The sequence below is a fragment of the Silurus aristotelis genome, assembly GCF_946808225.1.
Source record: "Silurus aristotelis genome assembly, chromosome: 5".
NCBI classification, from domain to species: Eukaryota; Metazoa; Chordata; class Actinopteri; order Siluriformes; family Siluridae; genus Silurus; species Silurus aristotelis.
In genome coordinates, this window is record NC_139578.1 from 10,017,334 (window position 1) to 10,031,201 (window position 13,868).

General features: G+C 47.7%; 2 protein-coding genes across 6 annotated transcripts in view; one reads left to right on the forward strand and one right to left on the reverse strand.

Moving 5' to 3' along the window:
- Nucleotides 1-8,657, forward strand: part of LOC310726600 (uncharacterized protein) — a gene marked incomplete at its 3' end in the record, with an annotated part of 58,772 nt that extends 50,115 nt beyond the window's left edge. The window contains exon 2 of the mRNA XM_083542353.1: nt 8,090-8,657. Within this exon, the coding sequence (XP_083398479.1) occupies nt 8,094-8,657 (564 nt within the window). The 5' untranslated portion in view covers nt 8,090-8,093. The remainder of the gene's footprint in view (nt 1-8,089) is intronic.
- The window catches only part of plxdc2b (plexin domain containing 2b), a 138,231-nt gene that overhangs the window by 93,854 nt on the left and 30,509 nt on the right, over nt 1-13,868 (reverse strand). The gene's annotated exons all lie outside the window — the stretch shown is intronic.

A 13,868-nucleotide genomic window follows, 5' to 3' on the forward strand; every position in this document is an offset into this window, starting at 1 on the left:
TAAGACAAAATCCGAATCCCGCTGTTTCTCAACGGCAAAAGAGCCACCTCCACACACTTGCTGAAAGTCCTCGGAGCGAGAGACAGTCCGAACGGAATGGTTTAAAACTCGTAGGCAGTGCTTCTGTGCGCAAACCTCAAATATTTTCTGTGTGACGAGTAAACGTCTATGTGAAAATACGCGTCTGATAGATCGATCGTCACAAACCAATCGTTTGGACGGATCGACCGACAGAGTGCTTTGTGTGTCAACATTCTGAATGAATATTTTCTCAGTTGCTTGTTTAACACACGCAAATCCAAGATCCGACGAAGAGATGTGCTTCCTCTCTTCGGGATCACAAAGTACCGGGAGTAAAAACCCTGACGGCTTTCTGCCTCCGGAACAACTCTGATTGCCCTTTTGCCCAAAAGAGAGTCGATCTCGGTCGTTAGGATGTGAGCCGACTCTCCTTCGGCCACCGAGACCAACACACCGTTGAATCTGGGTGGTTTCATTGTGAAATGAAGCCTGTATCCCCGTGAAATCGTGCTTAACACCCACGAAGGAACAGCGCATGCGCGCCAATTGACGAGGCGCGCAGAAAGGGAACCCCCGCGTACACAACTCTGGTCACGCGTTGATGACGTCACAACTGTCGCCGCGCTGGGCTCCGCTGGCAGAGCGAGGGCGCCCTCCAGTGGTAAAACTAGGGGGGGTGCACGCTGAATTCTCGGGATTTTCGCACACTATCGCCCTCGGCTGATCGCCTGGATGCGAAAGTGCCACATTTATTGTGTTTTTTATTTTTTTAACACATCGCCCCCAGCCCGTGGCTTGGATGCAATGATGTATTCTTTATTGCGCAATCGTCTGAACTGACGTGCGAGAGAACAAATGTCGGGAGTGCTTGGTGACACTGAACATTTTCCCTTATTCCTCAAACCCGAGGAGAAACTAGAGAGGAAGCCCTTATGGAACTTAGAACCGGGCTGTGTTCTCTTCTCCTTTTCTTCGCCAGTGGAGAAAGGAGGATAGGAGAACATTCGCGTGTCAGGTCGCACGCTTCTTATTCCGCTCCTCGGGGTGGGGCGGACAGTTTTTAGCCGCCATATGGCCGCAAATGAATGCTTTCCCCACGGTCCCGAGCCATCCGATCGCGGACGTTGACCAGCTTGCTGTCCGCTGAGAGCCGATCTTGTGCTCCTCGCGTTCATCGGTCTTCCTCTCGCAGCCGCAGCAAAACCCCGTCGCGCTGGCTGAGGGGGTGTGTTCTGAGACAGCTGACGAGGCAAACAGAGGTTGAATGCTTCGTCCTCCTGTTTCCTGAGAGTGCTGGTTTCTCTCATCTTCTCTAGAGCTGGACCGAACAGACCTTTAGCGGGGTCGTAGGCAGCATCCGTGACTTCCGCTTTCTGTGTGTCACCCAAGCTGGACAGGTTAAGCCACAACGCTCTCTCACCTGACACAGCCAAGCCCATCACTCGGCCGCAGCCCTGAACTGCGCCTCGTGAAGAGCGGAGAATTAGGTCGTTCACCACACAGATCTCGTCCCAAAGTACCGGGTTAGGTACTCCCTTGTCGAGCTGTCGTCCCGTTTCCTCTAAAATCTCCGCCTGGTACGCGGACAGCAAAGTCACCGCGTTTAGCGAGCACACTGACTGTGCTGCGTATTTATATATCCTCTGATGGATGGACCCCGTCAATCTCTCGATTTTCCCAGGCAGCGCAATTTGAGAGGAGGCAGATATAGAACGCCGATTCGGATGGAGGTGATAAGCCACTGAAGGCTCCACAGCTGGGGGTCTGGCCAACCCCAGCTCCTCCATCCATTGAATCTCCAGCTTGGAGCACCCTTTTGCGGGAAGCTTGCTCTTGAAGGGGCTAGACCAGTAACGAGACATCTCCTTCATGCAAGCTGGCACGGCAGGCAGGAGCTGTCTAGCAGGGGGTTGAGCAGGCAGCAGCCTTTTCCCGTCGTAAAGGTCTCTCACAGCTCCCTCTGCGTCCTGGGCCGTGGGCCAAGCTGGTCCTAGCTTCGCCGCGGCTCGTTTGCATACCTCGTGCAGGGTACCTTCAGCCTGTGAGGTTGCATCGCCCGCGCTCTGGGGTCTCGACTGTTGGGCCGGGAAGGGACCACTGTCGTCCTCATCCTCGTCCTCCATATCCAAGTCGAGGAGGTCTGAGTTCGCATCTGCGTCCTCGTCGCACGGTCGTTCCTCATCCTCCGCGAGGAGGTTATCAAACAGAGGCGGCATGACTGGCGATTCGGCCTCCATCAGGTCTGCCCAGCTCGTGGAAGCTCGCGGCTGATGTTCGACGGCCGTAGACCTCGCGGCGGCGCCGGACAGACACGGGTCCTGTTGGTTAGCCACCGCTACTCTCAGCCGTCTCCCCAAATGTTTTACCGGCATCGACGCTCAGTAAGCGCATGCTTGCGGGTCCGCGACTGACGTTTGAGCGTGCTTCGGGCCCATGCACGTGATGCACATTGGGTGAGGGTCCCTGCCCTAAATGGTTGCTCCACATGACGATGGACACGGGCGGGATGCAACCTCCCTGATCTTCGACTCATTCCCTTTGGTGGGGGGGATGATCGTCGACATGGCTGAGTACGGGGAATATTAGACTCGTCACAACACGTTAGTCTGCCGATGTTCGCAGGGTAGTTAGCCCTCCGAAGGCTTCGCCTTGACGCGCTAAGCCTGTAATAGCCTGACGCTACTACGTCCCTACTGTGTAACTTAATACCCAGCAGGTTGGAATAGGAATAGCTCCCCTCGACGCGGACGCTATTCCGTGACGTCACTCAGCACGATTCCGTACGACTGACCTCGCGTTCGGTGGCGGAATCCAATGACGGCCCGCACGATGAACAGTTAAGCGAAACCAGCCGAGAACTGGAAGTGCTGAGAGAGCTTAGTGTAGTCCCTCACGGGAAGAAAGCGCGAATGATGTTAGAAGGGGTCGACCTGAGGGATAAAGGTGGGGCGGAGCCTGATCTCAGGTCGACCTGTCTGTCAAGACAGACGTGGTGTCATAAGAGCTTCCGTAGTTGGTCACGCCCAAAGCGATTCCCATAGTGAAACACCAAGCGAAGTTAGAAAAAGAACCACCATACACGTCCCTGTAGATACTAAAGCTTAAACTAAAGCTTATGCTTTAGAATATGTTCCAGCGGTCAAAGCTGTGCTGTTATAGAAAATAAAACAACTCTAACTTGTTAATTAAATCACTCTGTGGAATAATAATGATATAATAATTGACACCCCAACACAAGCTTGCTCTTTATATCTACCTCTCTTTCTCCTTCTCTCTGCTTCTAATTTGGACTTTGGCATGTATAGGCATCCATAAAAAATGGTCAGCATGTAGGCAGGCAAAACCACAGCAACTTTACCTGAGAAAACTAGAATGTAAGAGTTCCCACGCTGTACTCGCATGAAATTATCAAAACACAGTTCCTGTGAAACAACTGCTCCTGATCCAGAACGTCAAAAAATAAATAAATAAAATTGGTGCCTGCAACACCACATCAGGGCCCATGTTGCAATCTATATTTGTACACTGCATTAGCTTCTCTAAATTCCTTCAAGCATTTATGAAAAACAGAAATACAAAGAACCTGGTATGAAAATGACTTTTGGACAATGAATAGTCTAAGTGATAAATCAAAATGAGACCATGAATGAGACCGTTATATAAAATAATAATAGCAAGCAGAGCAATAAGCCCAGTAATTGAATCACCACAATGTCTCCTCTGATGTATTTCTGTCCACATTAATGCAAAAGGGTGCATAAATAAATTTAGACATTCCATATTGTCAGTAATGTTCTAAACAGAGGCAACAATCACAAATTTAACAATAACCGACACAAATAAAATCCAGGCTACATTCACATTAATCCGGACAGTCTCGAAAATGGAATTTTACAGAAACTGCTCTTTGTCTATCCTGGAGTTTTCATTCACACTGAAACATCTGAAAATCCTTTCACATCTTTACACAGGCATAAAAATCTTTGGGCTGAATCGTTTCTGCCAGAAACATTATTTGCTCGATGTCTCTTTTAATTGATGCAATTTTACGTCAAAGTTACAGCTATTTGAAAACATTGAAATCTGAAGATTGTAGAAACTGACATTAATCTTAAACAATGTTATCAGACTGTAAAGCAAACGCAACAACTGCAGTACAGCATTGTCTACAATCTTGCTTATTTTGAGTTTACATGGGTCACATGACTGAGAATGCGTCATCCTTTTTTTTTTTGACCACAATACAACACGATAACTGTGTTCATCTAGTTGGGAGAACCCAATTTTTATTGGACAAAAATGCCATCTCAGTGTGAATTTAACACTAAAGACATACAGCTATACAGTTGTACAGACATCCAAGTAATATGAGAGGTGTGTATCACACTGAGAATGGCAGTTTAGTCTAATCTCTTTATACTTTGGTATTATGGATCCTTTAATGACCTCTTACATTCACAATCTGATTGTAGTAAAAGCCATGTCATAAATATTAAAAGGCACTGCACATATTGCAATTTCTAGACTTGTGAAGCATATTAAAAGCTTAATTATTTTCTGATAAGCATAATAAAGAGTGTTAGAGTGTGCAAATGTAACTGTGTAGAATTCTCCAGGGATGGTGCTATGAAATCCTGCATTTTACATTCATAATAGGCATTACATTCTCCCTTTTACTTTAACTAGGAGACCTAAATCAGTTCTGGCATAAAAATGCCCCCTGTGCACATGATTTACATGGATTGGAGTGGACAATCTTGAGTGGCCAGCTAAAATAGCTCTGATATCAAACCTATTCAATATGGGATGAATTTGAATGCTAACTGCACCCCAGGGCTTCTCACCCTACATCAACACCTGACTTTACTAAGACCCTTGTATTCACAATTCTCTACAAGCACACTGCAAATATGGTGGAACATCTTCCCAGATGAGTGCAGGTTATTATAACAGTAAATGAAGACTAAATGTTGAATGGGAAGTTCAAAAAGTACATATGAATCTTGGCCAGGTATCCACAAACCTTTGTCCATATAGTGAATATTTAAATTAGTTATTTATAAATAAGTTATATAAATTCATGCAAATAGGAGGTGTAACAAATGCAGTACAAAATTATTTAGTTAATTACCAATTATTCAAAGATGTATACTAGTCTGTATTTTGCATGGTTTAAATTTTGTCTGCTTAAAATATTCTATACTACATACTACATATTCAACATATAACTAATGTTGCATGGAAACAAATAATACAAGCATGACTAAGCATGAAATAGCCACATATAAATTTAATAAATAAAGCCGTCAGGAAAAAACTAGACTGCTGTATAGTCCAACAAGAAAAACAACCTCATTTGCCTCATAAGTCCCTCTGTGGACTCTGTGGGCCTCCCCTAATATTTCTACTGTACAGCTGCACTGATAGCAAACTCATCACAAACACATATACTGGAGTGACCCAATTGTGTCAGACAATAATGAGAAATGGGTAAGATATCTCTTCCACTAGATAAACAAGTTCTCCTTTTCCAGTAATTACAAGCTTGCAGCAGTAAACAGAACTATCTGCTGCTCATTGCTTACCTATGTGTCAAATATTAAAATTTAGATTACACACAGTGCCTGCCAAAAGCTTGGAACCACTTAGTCTTTTAGATGTTTTGAGAGACACATGAATGTTCCTTTAGTGTATATGCAACATACTAAATGCCTGCTAAATGCCAAAAATGTAAATGTACTAGGTAATTGAATGGTATTCATTTTCATCAAACTGTCACTAATAACAGTAGGCTTTAGATGAAATACATTCAACTACAGTATGTCAAATTTCATATGTTCAGTTTATATTTTAAATCTGTTCATCTTTGGAGAACATGATAACTCATTATATACATGCCAGTTAAATGGTAAAATGTTGGTTAATATAGGTTCAATAAGGAAAGGAATCCTGAACCAAAACGGCTGCCATACTATTTCAACACCACGCAATTCCATCTGGACTGAAGCTAATTGGAACCAACTTCACCATACAACCAGACAATGACACGAAGCATTTGCTCAAGCTCTGTGAGCATCACTTAGACAGCAAACAGCTGGCTGGAGTGTTAACTATAATGCAGTGGCCTGCCAAGCCACTGCACCTAAATCTTATTGAACTGTTTTAGGATGAACTGGATTGCAAGGTCAGAAAGAAATATTGAACTAGGGATGAACAAAATTAGCCTTTGGCAAGTCTTTTAAGTGGCATGGCAAAGTATTTTAGTTGAATGTTGCGAGAAACTGATTGTCTGGATACCAAAATTTTGCAAAGCTTATATTAATGATGAGGGAGGGCTTTTCAATTAAAATTTAACATCTGTACATGCAAAATAAGAGTAGTGGTGTTAGCCCTCTCTGTATTTGTTGTTTTGTTTAGTTTTTTTGATGAAAAAGGCTTTGTTGTGTGATTCTTTAGACAAAAAGGCTGAAAATATTATTTTTGTACAGTGTATTAGCTGCACATTAATGAAAATTCCACAGATTTCTGACTTTGACAAACTATGTAGCTAGCAACTTCTAGCTAGCTTTTCAGTTGAAATGGTAATCTGGTTATAGATTAGCTATTTTAAATCAATAATTAGCTTGTAATTTGTCACGTTACACTTTTTAAAATAGCTTCTCCACTGATGAAATTTTAAACTATGTATTTAGAAAAACAGATGTACATGCTGCACACAGTTTCTTTTCACATAAACAATGTGCTTTTGTCACCATTTCTCAGAGGTGCTTGGTTGTGTGCAAGACTTACGCTCTCTCTCTCTCTCTCTCTCTCTCTCTCTCTCTCTCTCTCTCTCTCTCTCTCTCTTCTCTCTCTCTCTCTCTCTCTTTCATACGTAAAAGTTTCCCAGAAAGCTTTTAGAGTGGCTTATGTTAAGGCTTGCCTAGTCACCCGACCATGACCAAATCCAATGTCTCTGTGCTTGTGTAAAGAGTAAATAAGTGTGACTAAGTACAAGGGGATGTTTCTAGAGCTCTAAAGAAGTGTGGTACAGCCAAGGAGATGATCTCTTGTTATACATATAATAAGACTAATACTTACAGAGTATGCTGAACTAAGTGTTTAATGAGTGGTGTCCAGATTGAGTTCAAATCCACCAAGGATTTTTTTTGCTGATATAGTGTATAATACAGAACTGATTTTTATGAGCATGATACAAATATGGCAACACAAAGAAGAAAGAGAAAAAGGCAGAAAAAAATACTGTGGTGAACGAGACAACAATGCAACACAACACCTGCACTTCACAAGAACTGGAGCTGAATAAATGGATAAAAGTTAACCATGCATAACTGAAATTAACATGAAATAAAATAAATCAATGATAAGAAAACTTAAAAAGCACAAAAAAAATTTTATTTTCCAAGAATAAAAATTACGGCCATGGAGTCAGACTAAAACAATTTTGAACTTAAAAAAAGGCTTACTTTTGTATTGCACTGAGGCTTCTCAAACCCTCATAATGCATGTGCAATATATGCCATTATGTACATGATCATGTGTTGGCTTGTGGAAAGTAGTGTGGAGTAAATATTCTGCACAGGTTCCTGTTGATGACTTAAACCATACCTGGCTACTGGAAAATTTATGAAGATGGTAAAGGAGTAAATAAATCCAGGTAATTAGTTATCTCGATATGAACCCTCACATTTAAAGAGATTTGATGCGGTGGTGCTTATTCACAGTAAGAGTAAGCAGTGTACGGCATGTGCAGAGAACACAGACACAATCATATTTCTATATCCATAAATACATTATAAATATTAAAGTCGGCACGTTGTACATAGCATCCACAGGCATCGAAATATGTGTGTTTAGGGACATATAAAATGTTTCATCCTATCAATCAATTTCTGACTAAATACTTATATTCGTCTTGCTATGTCGCTGTGCTGCATTTGGCATAAGATTTATCCAAATCAAATTTAAAAAGAGTAAAATAAACTGAGGATAATGTTACATAATTCAGGGACGCTAACTGAACCCGAAGTTTGTCTGAGTGTTTCACATTGTATATCTTACATTGTAGCCGCATGGCTATGCGCACGCTTCGCTCCCGGAGAGCGCTCTATGAGAAGAGCTCTCTCCCTCGCGGCTCCGGTCCCGCTCTCGCCGAGGCAAAGCGGCGCCGGCGCTCTTGGGGCTCGCAGGCCGATTTAGCGGCGGGGTTGGAGTCGGATGAGTCCGCTTCAGCTTTGTCTGCTGAATTGAGCTTCGGCTCTATCGGAGAAGCAGGCCCGATGGCTGCTTCTTCTCCCGGTACGAGCAGCGCAGCATTACATGTCTCTCTCTCCGAGGAGGGTGAGCTGATGGATGCTAGCGAGCCCGTGGATTCCTCTCAGCCTGTGCTGTATGAGGAACTCCTCGAGGTCGTGACACGAGCCGTTGCTAAGCTGGATTTAGCTTGGCCGGTGGAGCAGCAGAAGCAGCGCGCACCTAGTAACCTGGATGAGCGATTTCTGCATCCTGTGTCACTTCCTCGGCGCCAGGGCCTGCCGTTTTTCCCCGATCTGCATGTCAAGTTCCTGGGAAACCCCGTACTCAGCGCGTACTTCGTCTCACCACTCCTCGCTCTACGCGAACGTGGTTGGGGCTAAGGCGTGCGGCTATGGGGCGATGCCACGTGTTGAAGAGATGCTAGCCAGCTATCTCTCTCCTAGCGTGGCATCGTCGCTAAAGGTTCCCTACTAAACCGCTACGTGCTACATCGGCTTTAGTAGGGAAGGCTTCCGTGGCAGCAGGTTGTCTCCACACCATGGGGCTCCGGGGCCGCTGACATTAAGGAGTTGCGTCGCGCTGCTGACTTAACCTTTCGGGCCATGAAACACACAGGGTGGGCCGTTGGTCAGTCCATGGCGGCCCTGGTGGCCACAGAGAGACATCTGTGGCTCACCTTGTCTGACCTCCCGGACAAGGATAGAGCTGTGCTCTTGAACGCACCGATGGCTCCTCCTGGCCTGTTTGGTGACGCTGTGATGGCGGTCGTGAACAGGTTTCAGGAGTCTAAAAAGCAGTCGGCTGCGTTTCAGCAGTACCTCCCTCGCCGATCTCGTGGGGCTGGTCGGCGGCAGCCCCAGCCTGGTCCTTCCGGGCACCGCGAAGCCCAGAAACAGAGCGTCACCACCCGATCTCAGCGGGCAGGACCTCTGGGCCCAAAAAGGAGCAGGCTGACCTGAGGATCACCCTCGCCTCCAGCAAACGGGCTGTGGTGCGGAGAGCCTGACAATCTTCGGTCGAGGGGGCGGTGTACACCTCACGCTACGGTGCCCGTCCCTCCCCCGCACCACCAGGAGGCCAGGCCCTTGGCTCTGCCACAGGATGTGCTTCAGAGCACGGCCTCCCTCCAGTGGGCGTCTCCCTCCACTTCCGCCCAACGTCTCGGTACGGATGGGGGAGACCCGCCGCTTCTCTCGAGGTGTCATCAGCTGCAGGGCCTTACCCCAGCTGCTCTGAGTGGGTCAGAGGCCAGTCCCGAGGGGCTGGTTCCCCTAAAGAACTTTCTGGCAGCCCCTCCCGGTAGGTCCTGCGGGCAATAGAGGGCGGTTATGCGATTCAGTTCGCGTCCTCTCCTCCCCCTTTCAACGGGATGTGTCCCACCCTGGTGGGTCCCGAGCAGGCTCTGGTCCTGGAACAGGAAGTGCGCACACTCCTCGGAAAAGGGGCCATCGAGGTAGTTCCCCTCTTGGTTCAAGAGTCAGGCTTCTACAGCCCGTACTTCATTGTTCCGAAGAAGGATGGTGGGTTGCGTCCCATTCTAGATCTTCGCTCCTTGAACCGCTCTCTCAGGAGACTCAGGTTCAGGATGCTCACCCTCAAGAGGGTCGTGACGCAGATCAGGTCCAAGGACTGGTTCGTCACCATAGATCTGAAGGACGCATACTTTCACATCTCCATCCTTCCTGCACACAGGAGGTTCCTGAGGTTTGCTTTCGGGGGCGTGGCATACCAATATTGGGTCCTCCCTTTCGGTCTGGCACTCTCGCCCCACACCTTCACAAAGTGCGTCGATGCAGCACTGACCCCGCTGCGGCTCCAGGGCATCCGCATTTTGAATTATAACGACGATCGGTTGATCATGGTTTATTCGGCGCACCAGGCGATTCGGCATCGAGATGTCGTCCTCGCCTATATGAAGGTGCTTGGGTTTCGGCTAAACGCCAGCAAAAGCGGGCTTTCTCCAGCACAGAGAACCACCTTTTTGGGCGTAGTGTGGGACGCGGACAGAATGCAGACGCGGTTGTCGCCTGCTCGAGTCGAGGTCATCCTCACTGCCGTCAGGAGAGTGCGGGAAGGCCAGCCACTCACTGTAAGGCAGCTTAGATCCGCTCGGGCTCCTGCACATGAGGCCCCTTCGTTGGTGGCTCCAGGGCAGTGGGTTCTCCCTCAGGGGAAACCCGCATCGTACTATCAAGGTCTCGCGGCATGCCCTTCAAGCCTTGGATGTCTGAAAAGACCGGACATTTCTGTCCCGTGGCCCAATGTTGGGGGCTCTGTGTCGTCGCGTGACACTAACGACGGACGCTTTCCTCCGGGGTGGGGAGAGGTCATGAGTGGCCACTCCGCCCAGGGTCTGTGGAGCGGCCCACGTCTCTCGTGGCACATAAATTGCCTGGAGATGATGGCAGTGTTTTTAGGGTTAAAACACTTTCTCCCGGACCTGAGAGATCGCCATGTATTGTACCGCATAGACAATACAGCGGTGGTCTCTTACCCCCGTTAGGGCTGGATGCCATGGTACAGTCTTGGCCGAGGCTACGCCTGTACGCCTTTCCCCCGATCGCTACCAGGATGCCGTCTCCTCCTGGTAGCCCCTCGATGGCTGGGCAAACCGTGGTTTGCAGATCTGGTGTCCCTACTCGAGGACCCTCCATGGGAGATTCCTCCCAGGAGGGATCTTCTCTCACAGGCGGGCGGAACCCTGGTTCACCCCCACCCGGAGTTGAGTGGCTGTGGACCCTGAAGGGGCACAGTTCGTAGCAGCCAGTCTCTCCACCAAGGTGGTGGAGACCCTCCTCCACTCCAAAACTCCATCCACGAGGAGGTCGTACGCCGCACTATGGCGACTGTTCATGTCTTGGTGCGAACACCATAGCCCGGAACTGCCCGGTTGTTTCAGTTATGGAGTTCCTACAGGAACAGTTTGCCGCAGGGTTGTTCCCTTCGACCCTGAAGGTTTACGTGTCCGCAATCGCGGCATATGGCTCCCCGCCTGCGGGCAGTCGTTAGGTAGACACCCACTAGTGACACGTTTCCTCCGCGGCACCCACAGTGCCTGTCTGGGATCTGGCGGTTGTGTTGGCGGCTCTATCTGAGGCCCCCTTCGAGCCTTTAGCCGATTTGGCCCTTAGGTTTCTGTCGATCACCTTTCTTTTGGCGATTTCCTCCCTAAAGAGGATCTGGGATCTGCAGGCTCTGTCCGTGGCCCCGTCTCGCCTGGAGTTTGCCCCTGGCATGGCCAGAGTGTTTCTCTATCCGAAACCTGGGTATGTGCCTAAGGTGCCTTCGGCTCTCTCACGTCCTGTTGTGTTGCAGGCATTCTGCCCTCCTCTGTTTACAGCCCCCGACCAGGAGCGACAGCACCGACTGTGTCCAGTGCGAGCACTGGATACTTACCTCCGCAGGACGAGTCCGTGGAGGAAGTCGGAGCAGCTGCTTGTCTGCTGTGGCCCTAACAGGAAAGGTTTCCCGGCCAATAAGCAGACTTTGAGCAGATGGGTAATGGATGCGCTTGTGTCGGCTCACGAGTCCTCTGGCCTCTCCGCACGGGGTTTGGGGTTCGAGTTCACTCCACCCGGTTGGTCCACCCCGCTGACCTTTGTCAGGTTCTATGACCTTGACCTCAAAGCCACCCCGGGCTCCTCTGTCCTGCGTGCTGGTGCAGAGGCCCTCACTCTCTAGGCAGGGTCTGGTAAGTGTGGCGTGATTGGATACTCGTTCCCATAGCGTTTCGACGCAGCTCGAGTTCCTGAAGGGGAAAGTCTCTAGGTTACGACCATAACCCTAGTTCCCCGAGGGAACGAGATGCTGCGTCTCCGTGCCACACTCCCTGCATCCCTGCGGCGCTTTCCTTCTCTCGCAGGAGCTAGCGTTTGGTCCATCTCACAGCCATTTGTAGATTTCTGTTTACGCGACGTTGCCCGCTGATGACGTCACATTCCATATGCCTATTGGTCAGATTACACATGTGGTTCAGAGCGCGGTCACGCAGGGGCGTTCCCATAGCGTTTCGACGCAGTGTCTCGTTCCCTCGGGGAACTAGGGTTACGGTCGTAACCTAGAGATGTTGTCAGGCAACCTGCTGCAACTAATAATGATTCAAATAGTTATAGAGTTGATATGAAATTAACTTAGCATTTATTTGCTATGATTTCATGTCTAAAAATGGGTTTATCAATTTTAAGCCACATTATAAAGCATAAAATGCTAGGTATTTTAGGCATTATAAATAAATAAATAGACACGTACAGTAGCATGCATGCATCTCCATATCCCAGCTAATCATGCATCCTCTCTAATCCTTAACACAGTCACAGGAAGCCTGAAACCTATCCTAGGAAACTTGGGGCAGAAGGCAGGGGGGCATCCTGAATAGGTGCTAATACTTCACAGGGCACAAGGGCACACATACTATGGATGCTTTAAAAATGCCAGTCAGCCTACAATGCCTGTCTGTGGACTATAAAAGAAAACTGGAGTACCTGGAGTACCTTCATTCAGTGGAATGAACACGCAACAGGTGCTAGGGAACTAAGAACATAATGTACATTGATGGCCACTGGTAACAAAGATCTCCTGTGGCGTTCCGTTTTTATCTTTGGTGGTCTCAATCTACTGTTAAATGTGCGCCGGTATCACTCCAGTATCGCATGAAGGGGGTGTAAAGCCTTGTCAAGGATACTGAGATGATTCCTCAGCATTTTACTTTCAGACACCTCAACCAGAGACTCCAGCTTCACTCCAGTGACAGAGCGTGCTTTTCTAATAAGCTTGTTGGGCCTGTTGGCATTGGCTGTCTTTACCCTGCTACCCCAACACACTACAGCATAGATGATAACACTGGCTACCATGGAATGGTAGAACATCGGCAGCATGGTTCTGCAGACATAAAAGGACGAGTCTGCTGAGGAAGGACTGACCTTTCATACACAGTGCATCAGTGTTTTTGGTCCATACCAGCTTGTTTTCTATGTGGACACCAAATACTTATAGTTGTCCACCTCAGTGCCCATGAAGCTGATTGGGTTAGGGGGAGTCCTCTGCTTCCTAAAATCCACCACTAGCTCTTTTGTCCTTAAAACACTGAATTGCAGGTGATTTCATCCCCCCACACTCCTGTACTCAGCCTCCTGACCTCTCCTAATACAGCCTACTACAGCAGTTTTTAAAAAACTTCCGCAGATGGCAGGTCTGTAAGCAATGTCTCATGCAGTGTTGGGCAGTAAAGCGTTACTGGTAACGTGTTTCTTTTGACAGTAACTAATACTGTAACGCGTTACTTTTAAAAATAAAGTAACTTTGTTAGCGTATGGTGCGTTACCTGTTACTTTTTTTAATTAATGAATTTCGGCTGAAGTGCAGACTACAGCCTAACTTGCTTACAGCAGCGTCGCACTGTAGGATTGGTGGATTACCCTCTATATACACGAAGAAGACGCACTGTGGGCGTGTCTCCGTTTATTCAGGTCTGTGCAGCAGTAATGGCGAGTCGAGGCGAGAGCAAGACGAGTTTCTCAAAGTGGAAATATTCTCATTATTTCACTTTAGTTGAGTATAAAGACAAAAACTTTTAAGTCAAATGTAAGCTGTGT